This window comes from Staurois parvus, unplaced genomic scaffold (assembly GCF_062004578.1).
Source record: "Staurois parvus isolate SC_StPar_1 unplaced genomic scaffold, SC_StPar_1.0 ptg000172l, whole genome shotgun sequence".
NCBI classification, from domain to species: domain Eukaryota; kingdom Metazoa; phylum Chordata; class Amphibia; order Anura; family Ranidae; genus Staurois; species Staurois parvus.
Genome location: NW_028317968.1, coordinates 6,685,866 through 6,704,165, shown reverse-complemented (window position 1 = coordinate 6,704,165; position 18,300 = coordinate 6,685,866). Strand labels below are relative to the sequence as shown.

The window sequence follows — 18,300 nt, the reverse complement described above, 5'->3', positions numbered from 1 at the left end:
TACTCTGGTGCAGCTGTACATAGAAACCAACTTCCAGATTTTTTGTCAAAGCTTATGCAGGCCATAGACGCGTTGAAAACCGGCTGTTTTAAAAAAACAAAAATCGGTCGTTCAATAGGCCGATGTTACCACCAATGGTAAAAAAAAAATCGGCCAATTTTGCCCCGTCTACGGCTGGCATTTAATTACTTCTGTCCCTTGCAGAGAGCACCGCTATTATATTTGACACAAAAAAGTATTGCGGTTGCAACAATGTATTCGGATACAATTAGATACATTGTTGCAAATGCAATACCTTTCATATAAAATATAATAGCAGACTGGAATTCTTCTTTTTCTTCTTCTTATTCTTCTTTTCTTCTTCTTGCAGGTCACGGCTCATGCGTAGATTTTTTATCAGTAAAACGATCGGCCGATTTGCCCATCATTGCCAACTTTACCGATTAAAAAAAATGTGCCCAAACCCCGAAAAATGGCCGACCAATTAACCCACTAACAGTGCGAAAATCGACCGGTTTTTTTTTTCGGCCGAAAAATCGGCCGATTTTCGATCCGTCTATGGCCTGCATTAGTTGACTAAGCTGAAGTTAGAAGCTGATTGGCTACCATGCACAGCTGCACCAGATTTTGCACTCTGCAGGTTTAGTAAATCAACCACTATGTGTTTATGCAGCATTAGTCAGCATTTCTAAAGCCTCCTAACCGCCCGTCAATGCCTGGCATGAACATTACAATGGCACCACACAGTACTGTTCACATGGGAGTGGTAGCGTTGTGTTCGGTCATGTTAAAGATTAAGCAGCATGATGCTTTCATGAGGCATCGACGCTTGTCAACCGCTTCCATTAATTTCAATGGTGATGCTGTAAACTGCACCTTATACACTTCAACCCCAGCCAATTCTGACATTCCTCTACTACATGTAAAACTTAGTGGTGCACGGAAATGAAAATTCCAGTGCCGAAACATTACATTGAAGTCATTAGGGGGCGTTTTTGCATTGAAGTCAATGGGACGCGATTTTGAATTTAAGCCTATGAGACGCAACTTTGCATTGAAGTCACACAGGGGGTGTTTTTGCATTGAAGTCTATGGGATGCAATTTTGCATTGAAGTCACTAGGAGACGGTTTTGCATGCAAGTCTATAGGACACTATTTTGCACTGAAGTCACTAGGGGATACTTTTGCATTGAAGTCACTAGGGGGCGACTTTGCATTAAAGTCTATGGGACACGACTTTGCATTAACCTCCCTAGTGGTATGATTATGTCAGTATTTCTGTGCTCAAAGCGGTACATTGTTTTCAATGGAAATATGTTTTTTTTATTGTAGGCCTGTCATTCTTAGGAATAACTCACTGAAATCTGTCCAAAGAAGAGTCTAGTAAACATCCCGAAATTTGAAACACGAAATCATAAATTATAATATAATAAATAATCATCAAAAATAACAATATAATATTAATACATTTTATGCAATAATGTAATCAAATCAAAAACACTGAAATTTGAAAAAGAGCGCCAAGTTCGCACATCACTGAGCAAAGTCTCAGAATCGTTTTCAGTGTCTGATGACGGATTTCCCCATGAATCATTATCACTCAATTCTGCAAGTGGTTCTGATTTACTATCGCTGTTCTCTAGCTGGTCTAAAACCGCTTTTGACCTAAAGGGACACTGTTTGGACACCATGGACATTTCTCAGTTTCCAGGCAGAAAGAACAGTAAAAATGCAGGCAGGGCACAGGACAAAGCACTAGGGACAAAATGTATGTGAAATGGTTTGATACAGTCATGTAATACTATCAGATTTTAGTGTATTATGTGTATGTAAAATTTTGACATTTTTGAATCTCTCGCCGGTTCCGTCCCCGTATTGAAACTTAACCCCGAGCTACACTCGGGAATACTGCCAGGGGGGTTAAAGTCTATGGGATGCGACTTTGCATTAAAGTCTATGGGAAGCGACTTTGCATTAAAGTCTATGGGACACGACTTTGCATTCAAGTCACTAGGGAGCGTATTTGCACTGAAGTCTATGGAACACAGCATACCATTATTGGCACTTTTTTTATATCGACAAAATTCAGATAACCCCATTTTCGTCCGATTCCTAGTAAAAATTTGTATTTTTTAAATAGAAAATGACTTAGAACCCCCAAATATCATATATTTTTTTTAAGCAGAGGCCCTGGTCAATAAAATGGTGGGTGTTTCAATCTGTTGGGTGGGCAAGGATGACACTGTTGACTGAAAGTATGCAAAGAGGGCTGGACAGCTTTGATGATGTTGCAAGACAGTTAAACAGTAAATGCACTTCAGGCACAGTAGAACTGTTTGGAAGTTTTGAATGCTGGTACAAAGTATGCAGCATTATGCAACAGCTCAATCAGTGCAATGAGGTTCCCTGTAAATCGTCTTGATAGCCGCATTAATAGAAGTTTGTTATAAAACCCACAGCTATTCCCTAGGGTGTGTGAAGGAATGGCTGAATATAAACCACTTAACACAGCAATTCATGCGTATTGAACACACAAGTAAGCTTTTGCCTTATGTTTCAACACGGAAACAATACTTGAGTTTCAAAGCAGAAGCAATAACGGCATTCATATCAACATGAAAAGCTGCACCATTTTAAATGAGTTGCTGTTAGTGATAGGTAAGAGCGTCCTGAACGACTGTATATTATTGTGCATACAGTATATCTGTGTGTTCTGCATCTGTCAACTACTATGTTCAAGTAAATCACTCAAAAACTTTGACAATTCAAACTGAGATCATAACCAAAACCTCAGTGGAGATGTATACATGGGCAGTCAGGGCTGAAGTGTGCAGGCAGTCACAGGAGAAGTACATCTGCTCAACAGTGGGCAGTGGAGTAGAATGCTGGTACAGTGGGATCAGTGAAGTGCATCAGTCATTACTGACACATGTTGGTACAGTTGTGATAAAGAAGAGCACTGTTGGAGTGGCAGTCAGGGGAGAAGTATATGCAACAGTGATAGTCAGTGTAGAAGTACATTACTACAGCTGTGGTCAGTGGACAGTTGAGCTGTTACAGGGGAAGTCAGTGAAAACTGTGTTGGCACAGTGGAGATAAATAAAGAAATGCACCAGTACAGTTGTGATTTGAGAAGAAGTGCATTGGAAGAGTGATAGTCTGAAAAAAAAGTGTTCAGCAAAGTGGCATTCGGAGGAAAAGTGCACGGGCACCGTGGCAGTCACTGTGGTGAAGTGTTAGTAGATGATAAAACACACAGAGGTGATTGGTGGAGAAATGTGTCAGTACAGCAGTGATAAGTACAGCATGTGGAAACAGTGGTGGTCAGTGAAATGCATAGTGAGTGTCTACATTCCTGCTGGTTCTGCAGAGCTGGGTTTATCAGGAGCGATGTTCATGCGGACACCAAAACCATGGAAGCAGTGTAAGGCACATCAATCCACCCAAACACTGCCTATGCAGTCATGTGCACAGGCAGTGTGTTGCACAAGCATTTCTGTCAATGGTAAAGCAATACAATAAGTTAATACAAAGATTTTCCAGTTACAATGAAACACATCAAGGCTTTATTAAGCAGGCTAAACCAATGTAACTAACAGAAAAAGAAAGAGCTGTATAGAATAACTAAACCCAGGCAAAGGGTAGCCATGCAAAAAAGTTAGCTTGTGGTAAATCTTGAACCATGGCCAAAGTGAGCACAGTGAAAAGCCACAGGATGGTCATCCTGCATCACCAAGGACTCTCGCAAACGCATAAAAAAGGACTATGGGTTTATCTGAGCAGACAATACAAAAGACGATGCCTGGCTTGAAACGCACTTTGATTGACTGAAAACACAATCCAGTTAAAACCTTTAGTCTACAGTGACACCCAATCCAACTTTGAAATCGTGCAACTTCACTTGAATTCACACAATTTCAAAGTCGGATGTCAGTCCGACTTCAGGTGCGACTTGGAAGACATCTGTGCGACTTCATGGACAGATGTCTATGCAAGTAGCACCTGAACTTGCAGAAAGTACTACATGAAGTACTTTCAAAATCAGTGTGACTCCAACGGGGTCTTAATGGAACCATCGCACAAAGGATAAATCGCTGCACTGACTCATTTACTAGAGTAATTTACAGCTTAAGCAATTGAACTCTGTAAACAAAGAAAAAAAGCAAAAACGTGCACAATGCTTCATCTGCCAACTGGTTAGAAGACTACATGATATACATATGGAAAAAAATCTTTATTTACCGGACTAAAAAACTATACGTCTATATATTTTTTAGTCATTTTAGCTATCACAAGTATACACCTTATGAACCAGATTAATTTTTACAGGCCTCTTTACTAGGCAACCTTGATACCGAAGTAATACACATATTGTTTTTTGGGAGGAACAAACAAGGTTTTTATGACAGCATTATTTTGCAAAAATAATTTTATTACTTATGCATTCTACATGCAAAATAATAACACGACAAAAAAAGAAAAAAATTCCTGAAGCTGCATTTCTTTTTATGGTATCATTAATATGATGGAGTATAAAAAGTCCTGCACAGCTATACTAACAGCAGCACAAGCATTTATTTTAACTTGCATTTTTAATAATCTGAAGATTAAAACAATCGCTTTCCTTTTTTTCTGACTGCATATTAAAATATAAAGATAATGTTGTCATGAGTGTTTCAGTTTATAATAAAGTTTTATTTGAAAGTGTAACTGATATCATGCCAAAACCTTACGGCCTTCTCAGTTCTGGAAATACTTTTACTCTAAACTTTATTTTTATTGCTAAGCACATTTATTAGTCAAACACATAAATACAACTGGTAGTGCTTACTGGCAGTGACTGCATAAGGAAAGCCTCACAGCCAAATGCAATATGCTAGATTGCTTAAAAAAGCATTATATATAATAAGATAGAGCATATATAAAATGTTTAAATGTATCTGTAGCCAAACCTTTTTTGTTTTGTTTTAGACAGAATAGAGAAGTGCTAGAAACACTGTCTTAATCTCCGTTGTCAATATTCACCTACTCTATTTGCTCTGGTGATCATTGTCACTCCGACTGAAAGTGAGGGAAAATCCAAAATTTTTAGTTGCTACTAGAACAGAAGTGAAATCCTGTAATGCATGTCAAACATCCAGGCCTCCAGGTCATTTCATGTGGTCCTTGCACCTCTTCTGCAGCTGTGGCACCCCCCTCCCTACCTTGTCTCATCAGTTGGCAGCATAGAGTAGGACATAGCTCCTCCACCAGATCCTGCGCTTCTCCGTGCAGCTGCGGAGAGGCTGGTCACTGCCCCCCCCCCAATCTCAGCAGTAGGGCAGCACAGAGGAGGACAGACCTCCTCCACCAGATCCTGCACTTCTCCATGCAGCCATGGAGAGGCTTGTCTTTGCCCCCTTGTCTCAGCAGTTGACAGCAGGGCAGCAGAAAGGAGGACAGAACTCCTATTACAGATCCTGTGCCTCTCTATGCAACTGCAGCACCCCATCCTCTCTGCTCCTCTGGTGTCAGGATTCACCAGACTCTGGAAGCTGACTCTATCCCTCCTTCGGTCCTACTTCAGACCCTGCACTTTCTGCTTCCAAACTCCGTCCCCAGCTTCTTCCCGGGGGCAGCACAAAGTAACAGGGGTGTACTGTCATATAAGAGAGGGTGGGGGACTCTTGACTCCTGATGATGAGGGGGAGGGCTCTTGATATTTGATGTAAGGGTGGAGTGCTTTGGACATCTGCTTATAATTGTTATGAGAATAATACAATTCTCTACCACTTTAAAAAAAGGGCAACACACCTCTGGTATCATCCATAAGAAACTTATTGGAAACTGCTCCAACGGAACATCATGGCAGAACCATGTTCTATCTGCGCAGTTTCCAATAAAGTTTCATGTAAATGATGGTGGTGTGCGATCATCCTTTTCAGACTTACATCATCTGCTACAGGAGTGTGAGTGGGGTAGGTCCCATTGTGCACCTGTCCTTCACAGCTTAAATCTTAGCCTTTTACTAAAACAAGTATTAATGGAATGCAGAAGCAATTATTTAATATGATGGAGTAGATACAGTTATATAGTCTTACAGATACAGGGCAACCATAATGTTGATCTGGTCCGCAATGAAATGGAGTTTGACACCCCTGCTGTAATGTGAACACTTGTTACAGAGAAAACTGTCTAGGAGGGCATTTCTCTGAGACTTTTTTCACTTTCTTTGTTTATACAGAAAAGGAAGTGCAGGAAAATGAAGGAACATCTCCCCAGTAAGCCACGGAAAAAAGACAAGGGTTTTAACCATTCCATATGATAGCCAACATAAAAAAAGGGATTTGGGATGTAGATATATTTTAACTGTAGCATAAGGACTGTTTATTAACCCATTCCCGCCCGGACCATGTATATAAAAAGCCAGACGGGAGCAGTGCATAGGCGGGTGGCCGTTTATAAAAGTCCTCCCCGCCCCCTGCTTGTGCTCGCTTCCTAGGTGCGAGCGGCACCGCGATCCAGAGGACACAGCAAAACACTTATCGCTGTACGGGACCTGTGTGAGGTCCCGATCATGTGATCACTGATTGACCAATCAGTGATCACATGAATAGTAGTAAGCAAGATGTCACTTCTGACATCATTGCTTACTATGTGTGAAATCTGTGAATGATCACAGAGGTCACATGGTACAAGACTATTCACAACAGCCTTGTACCATGTGACAAGCTGTGACCAATCACAGCTCACACAGTATTTCTCAATGGCTGCAAGAATGCAGCCAGAGAGAAGGAGAAATGATTGCTTTTACAGCCTTTATGGGTGTAAAAGCAATCAGTTTAAAAAAAAAAAACTTCATCACCCCCCCCCCCCCAAGTAGTACAATGTCACTATGGTGACACTGTACTGCTAGGGTGACAGTATGTTAAAAATAAATAAATAAACCAAATAATAATATTAAAAAAATTGAAAAAAATATTGAACAATTATAATTTTTGGTTATAAACTAATTTAGGTTTTTTTTTTTTGCTAAAAAGATAACTGAATAAATTTTGGCCAAGATTTATGAAGAAAGATTATTTATTTGCAAAAGTTTATAAGAAAAACTTTTTTTTTGTACATTTTTGAACTTTTTCATTTATATAGTAAAAAAAATAAAAATCCCAGTGGCGAATAAATATCACCAAAATAAAGTTTTATCTGTCTCAAAAAAATGCTAAAAAACTCATATGGGTATAGTGTTGCATGACCTCGCAATTGTCATTCAGAGTGTGATAGCACTGAAAGCTGAAAATTGGCCTGGACAGGAAGGGGGTAAAAGTGTCTGGACTTGAAGTGGTTAAAAACACAAAATTATGCTTTGGCTCCTGCCTAAGTTGCACCCTCCGGATTTGAGCCCTATCATGCTTCACAGTTTACGAACCTGGGATTCTGTAAAATATTCGGGTAATTTGATTTCATCATTTCTACCTCTTTTGCCGATTACGCATAATCCTTTATTTCCACCAGGCCTAGAACATCCACCTTCTTTCTCTTGGTGGACCTCCCATGGCTTTGTTATTGTACATGATTTTCTGAGCACTCGTACGTTTCCATCATGGGAGTCTCTTCGAGAATCAAGGGGGGTCCCGCCACGGGAATATTATTGGTATTTGCAATTGCCCCACTGGTTCCTATCCCTCCGTCGTACCTCTACATATCCTTACCGCAAAACGCCCTTTGAACACTCCTGTCAGCATTCCTCAGGGTCCCCTGGTCTCATTTCTGTAATTTATGCCTCTCTTAACAGTAGGTCCTCCTCACTACCCCTGTCTTACAGTGGGGCAAAAAAGTATTTAGTCAGCCACCAATTGTGCAAGTTCTCCCACTTAAAAAGATGCGAGAGGCCTGTAATTGGCATCATAGGTAGACCTCAACTATGAGAGACAAAATGAGAAAAAAAATCCAGACAGACAATCACATTGGCTGATTTGGAAAGAATTTATTTGCAAATTATGGTGGAAAATAAGTATTTGATCAATATCAAAAGTTCATCTCAATACTTTGTTATATATCCTTTGTTGGCAATGACAGAGTTCAAATGTTTCCTGTAAGTCTTCACAAGGTTGGCACACACCGTTGCTGGTATGTTGGCCCATTCCTCCATGCAGATCTCCTCTAGAGCAGTGATGTTTTGGGGCTGTCGCTGGGCAACATGGACTTTCAACTCCCTCCAAAGGTTTTCTATGGGGTTGAGATCTGGAGACTGGCTAGGCCACTCCAGGACCTTGAAATGCTTCTTACGAAGCCACTCCTTCGTTGCCCGGGCGGTATGTTTGGGATCATTGTCATGTTGGAAGACCCAGCCATGCTTGATCTTCAATGCCCTTACTGACGGAAGGAGGTTTGCACTCAATATCTCACGATACATGGCCCCATTCGTTCTGTCCTGAACATGGATCAGTCGTCCTGGTCCCTTTGCGGATAAACAGCCCCAAAGCATGATGTTGCCACCCCCATGCTTCACAGTAGGTATGGTGTTCTTTGGATGCAACTCAGCATTCTCTCTCCTCCAAACACGACGAGTTGTGTTTCTACCAAACAGTTCTATTTTGGTTTCATCTGACCATATGACATTCTCCCAATCCTCTTCTGGATCATCCAAATGCTCTCTAGCAAACTTCAGACGGGCCCGGACATGTACTGGCTTAAGCAGGGAGACACGTCTGGCACTGCAGGATCTGAGTCCCTGGCGGCGTAGTGTGTTACTGATGGTAGCCTTTGTTACGTTGGTCCCAGCTCTCTGCAGGTCATTCACTAGGTCCCCCCGTGTGGTCCTGGGATTTTTGCTCACCGTTCTTGTGATCATTTTGACCCCACGGGCTGAGATCTTGCGTGGAGCCCCAGATCGAGGGAGATTATCAGTGGTCTTGTATGTCTTCCATTTTCTAATTATTGCTCCCACAGTTGATTTGTTCACACCAAGCTGCTTGCCTATTGCAGATTCAGTCTTCCCAGCCTGGTGCAGGTCTACAATTTTATTTCTAGTGTCCTTCGGCAGCTCTTCGGTCTTCACCATAGTGGAGTTTGGAGTGTGATTGTTTGAGGTTGTGGACAGGTGTCATTTATACTGATAACAAGTTCAAACAGGTGCCATTGATACAGGTAATGAGTGCAGGACAGAGGAACCTCTTAAAGAAGAAGGTACAGGTCTGTGAGAGCCAAAAATCTTGCTTGTTTGTAGGTGACCAAATACTTATTTTCCACCATAATTTGCAAATAAATTCTTTCCAAATCAGCCAATGTGATTGTCTGGATTTTTTTTCTCATTTTGTCTCTCATAGTTGAGGTCTACCTATGATGCCAATTACAGGCCTCTCTCATCTTTTTAAGTGGGAGAACTTGCACCATTAGTGGCTTACTAAATACTTTTTTGCCCCACTGTATGTCTCTCAATGGGAGCGAGATCTGGGTTTCTCAATTGTGGCGGAGGATTGGCGTAGGGCCTGGGGGATGGTGGCGAAATGTTCATTCAATACAGTCACTCTTGAAGCAGCCTACAAAGTTCTCCTGCGGTGGTACTGGGTCCCAGCTCGGACTGCTCACTTTAATCTGACTGGCGGAGATAAGTTTTTCCAGAACTGTGGTCTACGTGGGGATGTCCTGCACATTTGGTGGTCGTGCCCGCGATTGGTAGGCTTCTGGTCTAGGGTTTTTGGTTTGCTGCAAAAGCTATTTCATATTACGGTCCGCAGGGATGCAAGGGTGGCCCTCCTGCATTGCCCAATTTTGTGTCTGTCTAGGTCTCAGCAAAAATTGGCATCCTACCTATTTATTTCGGCCAAACGTGCTATAGCTCAAGCTTGGAGAACCCTTCGATTGTCTTCCAGGGGGTGAAGACCCGGATGAATGCTATGTTGATCAATGAACAGATGTCTAGCATCCTTCATGATTCTCATCCAAGATTCCTTAAGGTTTGGGAACCTTGGATACGTTACTCCTTGCCATCCCTGCCTACTAGTTATGGCCTCTTATAGTCATTGCCTGTGCTAGCCCTGGATCCGTGATTCTTCTAGTTTTCCTTTCCTCCATGTTTTCTTTCCGATTCTTTTTTTTTTTTTCTTTTTTCTCTCTATATTTTTATAATTTCTTTTTCCTTCCTTCTAACCTTTTTTTTTTTCTCCTCTTCTTTTTCCGGTAATATGATGGATTGCTGCTGCTATTATTTGGTTCGGCTTTTTGCCGTCCCTCCTTGATGGCATTGGACATTCCGTTATTTGGCTAATACAAGTCAGCAGTATGTATCTGTTTATGTGTTATTGTTCTGCTCGGCCCCTGCGTGGGCGTATCTTGGGCTTGTTGTATTCTTAAAACAAAATTTTCTTAATAAAAATATTGAAACAGAAAAAACACAAAATTGCCAGCTCCCATTGTTAAAAGGTCAACAGGCTCATCAATACGGAAGACTGCTGTTCATTGTGTGATGTCTCAGTTTCTCCATGCCCTGGCTAGCTCTGTGTATCCGGATAGATGGTGTAAAGATGGCTTCTCAAATTTCTGGCTTCTAGGAACCACCCTGGAACACCTGCTAAACAAAAATTAGGTCACGGCAGTAGGGTGTAACTGGCTACGCATTTCAGAGCACCCGCACTCCTTTCTCAAGCCAGTGGAAACTGCTGTTTGTAGAGACAGGTGCCGTGGGACAGCCACGACAGCCAGCATAAGCTAATTATAGTGCAAAAAACTGTATTCTATGCGCATAGAATACGTTCTTTGCACTATAATGAGGTTGCACTGGTTGTCATGGTTGTCCCACGTCACCTGTCTCTACAAACAGCAGTTTCCCCTGGCTTGAGAAAGGAGTACGGATGTTCCAAAACAAGTAGCAAATCCATGCTGTGACATCACTTCTACCAGTCCCAATGTGGTTTCCAGAAGCTGGAAGTTCGAGGCGCCATCTTTCTCATCTATCCAGATACACAAACGTAGCCAGTGCAGGAGGGATAAAGACATCACACACTGAACAGCAATCTTATTTATCGGTGAGTCTACTGACCTTTTAATAATGTGAGCTGTCAATTTTGTGTTTTTTTAATGAACAGTCTTTGTGCTACACTTAGTAGGAACTTCCCTCTCTCACCTGTTTCTTTACAAATAGTACATAATACTTTTAAAGCACTAAAAAATACCAAAGAAAGGGGTTTGGTAAAAGCAATAGTTCATAATCTAAAATGATAGCTTTGACTGATAGCAAATACTATTATTTATATGTAACACTATCAACGGCAAAGCTTCACAAATTACTACAGCACATTAAAAAAACCCTGAAACAATAAAAGATTTCCTGACATGACCAGAACTGCAAAATCTATCCAATGACACTTTCAGCCTCACTCCTTTTGAATAGATATAATAAAAGGCTGCCTTCACATTGTACTGTAATAGCTGTCTGCAACACCGTGTACAGACATAATGTAGACAGCTTATCTAATGATTGTAGACCTTTATTTACTGAGAAGTGAAAGTTGGGGCCTATTAAAATGTGCTGCTTAGAAGTGTATGTAGCTGAAGCTGTGAACTTTTCGCTTCACACCTGGGAATGAATTCTTTATCACGTAAGGACATCTTTTTTTAAGACTGTGCCAATTCGTTTGAAGCAGACTCCAACACTAAACAATCCTTCTTTTAATGTTCCACAGTAAAACAGTGTGTGAGCCTTGCTCGATGGTAATCATCAGCTCCATTACAATTCATTTTATTTTGTTCAGAATCATTAAGCTGGTGCGTTAGATAGCTGCTGAGTCCTATTACAGTGCTCTCTTTCATCCGATTCCAGATATTAGTCAAATGCCTTTCTGGACTTTTCAAAGCTTTATTCATTTGCAGAGTAGGCTGAATGGGGAGGTCAAAATTTGACTTTTACAGCCATATCAAAATTATCCACATTTGTTTCGAAACGCTGAGTTTAAACATAACATGTCCTAATTCTAAAAGCAATTTCAAAATAGCAGGTTATTATGTTTCTGTATTATTATTATTAGGTTATATGGATTTGTTTTGCAAAGAAAAAAAAACGTTAACAAAATGTTGCTGTTATCTAATGATTTCATTTCCTTTATAAAATAAAAAGCACTCTCTTTACAATATGAAAAATACAGTATGTATGAATTATTACTCAAACTAAGTAGATCTATGTGTTTACCATAGGTAAAGCCAAAAGGGAGGTGACACTATCAAAAGGGTTACTACTTGTCATGTAAAAATGCAGTGCTAAAAAAAAATGTTTTACGCAAAAAATGTGCAACACAAATGAGGAAGTTGTTATTTTTGGCTGTTGAGAAAACTTTTCTGAAAGCCCCCATCAGTCCTTCTCAAAGACAAACACTCCAGGCATTTAAAATCACAAATGGCATACAAAAATTAATTAATGGCTGCCAAAATACATAAAATTCCTTCGCTCAGAGGGTGGTCATTCCATACTTGTACTTGAATGAAAAATGTAATTATCAAACTGTCAGCTGTACATCTCCTGCATCCAATCAGATACAGTCACTCTTCAGATTTTTCGACAGTTGGCAGACTCGGCTGTCAAAATACAAAAGCTGCAGCCGGAGATTCGTCCATCATAGCTCAGATGATCGAATCTCAGGCTGAAGCTTTTGTATTTTGACAACTGATGAAAAATCTGAACAGCAACTGCATCTGAATGGATGCAGGAGATGTACAACCGACAATTTAATAACTTAATTTTAGCATGGATGAAGGAATCTGTTAAGATTTTTTCCATTCTTACGTGTATGACCTGCTTTAATTTCAGGCAGATTTAGGCTGCATTCACACTATAGCATTTACAAATGTACAAAAGATGAGTATCGCATTTCCCGTGAATTTCATTGTTAATGGTATCCCAAATGAGGCAAACAGAAGTGTAGTTTCTCATGTGGTTTTAAACAATGCACAAAGCTCAAAAAGCTGCATGAGCTACTTTGACGCATTTGTTGCGTGTAGGGAAACAAAAGCGTCCCTGTACATGCAGCGTAACAATGCACAAGAAAAGCACATAAACGCATAAATGCGCGACATGTGTGTGAATGAGGCCTTACTTTCAGTTTTAGCTGAAATCTGATAAATTCAATAATGCCTTTAGAAAAAGTCAACTTCATCAAATCCAACAAAATACCTTTATTTAAAGAATTTATCAGACATGGAAATATTATCATTACTATCCAGGTTTACATTACTCCCTAATGTTATAAAACTCTTACTATACTTACAGTGTATGTGCTTTCTGTGTTTTGATATTCCTGGTATTGATGCATCACTTTATTTTCCATTATACCAGACTAATATAATTATATAATGTATGCAGTCTTCCTTTACAGGTATCCCAATCCTTAACAAGGAAACTGTTTTAACCACTTGCATACCAGGGCAATTTTCTTAATTTTCTGCATACATGTTAAAGAGAAACGCCACTTTTGTTAAGAAAAAAAACATTCCCCTTTCGGTGATCTAGGTACATTGCAAGGATTTTAGCAAATTTTGTTGCAGTTTCCTACCTTTTGTTATTCTGAAGAAATAGCTGTTTGTCTGTGTCTATCCGCAAAGTGAATGTGAATGGAAGTGACTTTATAATTATCAATCAACTGCTGCAATGAGGAAAGTGACAGGGTCTGCATTCCATGAAACATGATTTCCCTTTGGGAGTACCTCACCAAAAGTGACATTTTTGTTGCAGGGAATGCACAAAATCTAACTTGTATCTTAGTGCAGCTGCAGGTCACAGCTGCAGTAGCAACCTCGATCTTGATTTTTTAGACACTTTTTTACCATGTTGTTTATAAATGTACCTTGCTAGTGGTTAAAGCCCAACTCCAGAAATTAACCTCTTCACACCGGCCGAACACAAATGTGCGACCTCCCGGCGTCTGGGCCTAGATGCCAAGCGGCCGCACATTTGCGTTCTATTAAAAAAGGACATATGTGCCCAGCACACGTCTGGTACTCGCAGAAAGGTCCCGATCTCCTCTTTCGATCGGGACCTTTCCCGATCATGTGACCACCGTGACGGCGCATCACATGACCCCAAACCCCGCCTCCCGGCTTCTGGAACCCTTAAAGGGTCGGGAGGCGCCGGCATGAAGGGGTTAAAAAAAAATGCACCCTTGTAGTAAGGACTCCCCACACTACAAGAGTTAAAACACACTAATCCCAAACACACGTTCCTGCAGAATGGCTGTGTATGTAGATGGGTGCTGCAGCAACCAACGGTTAGAACCGAAGAAATTCAATGCCACCAACACACCACGGGTATGCAAATTGGGTCCAAAGTTTTATTTGGCAATCGCATTACAATAATTAAAGCAATGTTTTGGAGCCTCTTAGGGCCCCTTCATCAGGCATTTGACATGCCTAAAAAAGGGGTCCTGCAAAGCTTCGAAATGTTGCTTCAGTTATTATAATGGGATCACTGAACAAAGCTTTGAAACCGTTTTGTGTAGAATAGTTGTTCAATGTATACTGCCTGGGCACCCGGGACCTTTTTTAGTAAAAGTGTACATGGCATAAGATGCTACACATGGTACTGAATTATACCAGCATATTGTACTTTACTTTTAAATCGGTTTAATTTTATTTTTATTTATTTTTACTTTTCTTATAATTTCTTCTGCCCAGTTAGATTTTTTGATTATTATATATTATATACTATATACATTCCATACAATTTATATTACACCTGACTATTTGTGATGTGCACTCAGCAGTGCTATTATATGTTATATGTTATGTTGTAAAATTAATAAACTGGATTTTCTAAGCACAACTGCCATGTTCTCTGAACAGTAGCATCAATTCACAAACTCAATTTACTTGTTCCCAATTTGAATAATAACACCTGCTACTGCTGTCTTGTTTTTTGAGGATGCAAGCTCCATAAATGTTATCTATATCCTTACTTTACTACTAACTTAAACATGCACATGAATATCAAGTGTTGGGTCAACTGAGAGGAATATTCCTGTTATTTACCAAGTAGGGTTGCATAAAAAGATGTTATCTCAGGAGCTTGCACTTTCAATAATATTTCAGCAGTGGTAGCACCCATACATACTGTATATCCTGACAGGTTCCCTTTAAAAATGTTGTTTATATATTGTTTTGGTATCTTGCAGGCTACCAGGAGAACTTGAGAACAAAGGTGCTCACGTCAGCTGAATGAGTAGCCTTTACATACAAGACACCTAAATAATTTTTAAAAATCAGGGGTGTCAAACTGGCGGCCCTCTGGCTGTTGCGAAATTACAAGTCCCATCATGCCTGTGCCTTTGGGAGTTATGCTTGTAACTGTCAATCTTGCAATGCCTCATGGGACTTGTAGTTTGGCAACAGCTGGAGGGCCACCAGTTTGATACCTGTGTTTTAAATAAACAAAAATGTGTTGCACTGTCACTTTAAATTAAATTAACAACTCATTCAGATATTCACTTGCCAAAAAAAAATATATGATTGCAAAATATATATACGCGTTTCATTCTATGGGACATCTTCTAAGGAGCTACGGAGTCCCTTGGAAAACGTCCCATAGGAAGAAACATGTAGGGAGGAGCTATCATCTCACCCACTTGAGAACCATTGGGTGTCTGTGATATGCTTTCTGCTTGTCTTTGTTTGTGAGTACATATTATCATCTTCCAATATATTGTTGTTGAAACGTACTTTACTATCTGCATTCTCCTCGCTCTTCTTTCTTTGTGTGAGTGGTACTGCCCAGTATGTATGAGCTATCTATCCAGTGGGGATCCAAGCAGTGTTATCTTGAAGTATAGAGGACCAAGCCATTTTTGCAGTCTGTGATTGAGTGCTTTTACAATCCATCCATTTCCGATTTCCGAAGCGCTGTTGGACCTCTCTATGCCAGAGGTCTGAACTTTTGGTAAGCGGCCATGGGTTTCCATAGTGGCTGATGCACAATAGTGGTGTGGCTTATGAAGAAATATTTTAGCTCACATTGAACTTTATATAATTTAATTTAAAGTGACAGCACAACACATTTTTATTGGTGCTTAAATATTGGTGAGTGCTGCTGTTAAGCTTCCATTTACTATTTAATTTGTGGATCTTTCTGCACAGGATTTCACGTATACCTAAATAATTTGAATAACATTTTTACAGCATGTAGGATTTTATTAAAGGTACTAGTCAAACCTACTTTTTTAGAAAGTGTTTTCTTTAACTGCTGGAAGCAAAAAATCCACCTTTAAAAACAGTGATTTAAACTACCTCCAGGTGTATGAATAGTTCAGACTAGAAAAGCCTGGAATAAGGCAGGGGTCTTTACTACTATTTGGAAAGAAGCATTTAATTGGCTAACCCTTCACCTATTGCATTGAGCCAAAAATGTATTACTGCACTTACCCTACCATGTCTCAGTTTATAATGGCTTCAGGAACAAAAGACATAATCAAGAGCTCTAATTACACAGAAGATCACTGTAAAAAGGAGTAATGTGTTCCTAACTTTTATCACCATCTGCTAAGCAGTGGAATTTAACAGAAACGAAAAAGAATACCATCTGAAGCAATTAAAAAGCTTGTGAAGAGTACGTCCAGAAAATGTTTTGTCTAGATATTAAACCGGGATCTAAAACACTTTCTCAAGCAACGGCGCATTACATTAACCAGCCAAATCAGAGTGCAGCCAAGGGAGCAAAACATTTCATAGATTATCAGAGGTAGGTCAGTATAACAAGGGAAATGCAGAATAAAGAAAGCTACAATAAATGGGTAAAATAAATATGCAAAGAATAACTCCAGGAAACAAATCAACTGATAATGCCATTCAGGAAACCCTGTAAAAAAAATACATTTAAAAGGCTAAGAAGTTAGCTAATTTGGCTATACTTCTCTTGGTGATCACAGTAGTGCAGTTTGTTCTGTACTCCTGTGTCCCATTCTCAGCTGATAAAGGGTCAGCTGACATCACTCACCCCGTCCAGTCTCTGGAAAAATCCCTACCATATGGTGGGCATCTGGACCGACAGCTGGCTCAGTCTCTCAGCAAGCTCCCTCAAAAGTCCAGTGCTCCAGTGAGCACTGGAGGGCCATATCAGAGTCACCAGCTCTCTGCTCATGAAGGCTGAGAACTGAACGATCAGTGGTCTTTGATCGCTCAGTTCTTAGTCTTAGAGACGGCGGGGGACCAATGCTGCAGCCACCTGAGTATAAATGTTTATTTATATATTTTTTACAAACCTATACTGCTCTTTTAATTATGTCCTCCTGCTTACAAGTAGGGATGAGCACTAGTTTGGTCACAACTCCCACCCACCACTACCCAATGAACTGTGGCTGGGACATTCCCCATCCTGTAGCTGCACATACACAAAGGGGCAGGGATGCTCATGATATCATTGACCTATTATCGCTACATGGTCATATTAGGTCAAAGCCATATAGTACAGTAAAGTGCCTTCTGCCACTGAAAAGCAAGCACTGGAGAATGTTGCCTAATGTTACTTGACTTAGCAAATGTGAACAAAAATGTATGGCAAATATGTATTATTAATAGGGTGAATGTATTATAAATACCTTTAGAAACATGGCATACAGTTTTTCAGTGATTAAAAGTTCTTTTATCAGAAAATATTACTTTTTTGCCAAAGTTAACACTATTTTGTTTGTACTGCGTATAATGGCATTCAAACTTTGGGGTTGATTTACTAAAACTGAAAAATCTGGTTCAGCTCTGCATGGCAGCCAATCAGCTTCTGACTTCAGCTTGTTAAACTAGGCTTTGCAATAAAACCCGAAAGCTGAATGGTTTTTATGCAGCGCTGCACCAAGTTATAGTAAATCAACCCCATTTGAACTTTTTACATTACTGACAGAGCACCAAAAGGTACTTCAGAGGAAAGAGAGTCAACTAAAACAAACTGCAAACATATAACATCTGTAAACCAAGAAAACTGTCATAAAAATGAGGAAACAAATCTGAAACATACAAATCTGAGGAGATGGTAAGACTCGCGCAGTTCGTACAGGACCATGCCGGGCTGAAAATAATTCTTGTGCTTCACCGCTGACCTGCAAAGCATAATATGCAAAACATCTTAATCAGGATAACATTTATTTCTCTTTAAACATTAACTGAATTACATACAACTTTTCTTCATAGATGTTGTCACTTAAATGGCAAAACCTTTTTTTTTTCTGTTTTGGATAGAGAGGAGAGGAACATCTGTCAGTTTGTATTGCTGTCTGTGACCCCTTTAGGGAGATTCACTCTTTCTTCTCTATTTGTTCTGTTTACCATTTTCATCAAAAGTGAAAGAAAATTCC

The 18,300-nt window shown here is 40.0% G+C and overlaps 1 protein-coding gene across 8 annotated transcripts in view; it reads right to left on the bottom strand.

Annotated features, from left to right (window-relative positions):
- Nucleotides 1-18,300, bottom strand: part of BCAS3 (BCAS3 microtubule associated cell migration factor) — a 1,369,778-nt gene that overhangs the window by 1,272,904 nt on the left and 78,574 nt on the right. For all 8 annotated transcript variants that reach the window (XM_089676635.1, XM_089676630.1, XM_089676633.1 and 5 more), the window contains exon 6: nucleotides 17,964-18,045. In XM_089676635.1, the coding sequence (XP_089532761.1) occupies nucleotides 17,964-18,045 (82 nt within the window). The remainder of the gene's footprint in view (nucleotides 1-17,963; nucleotides 18,046-18,300) is intronic.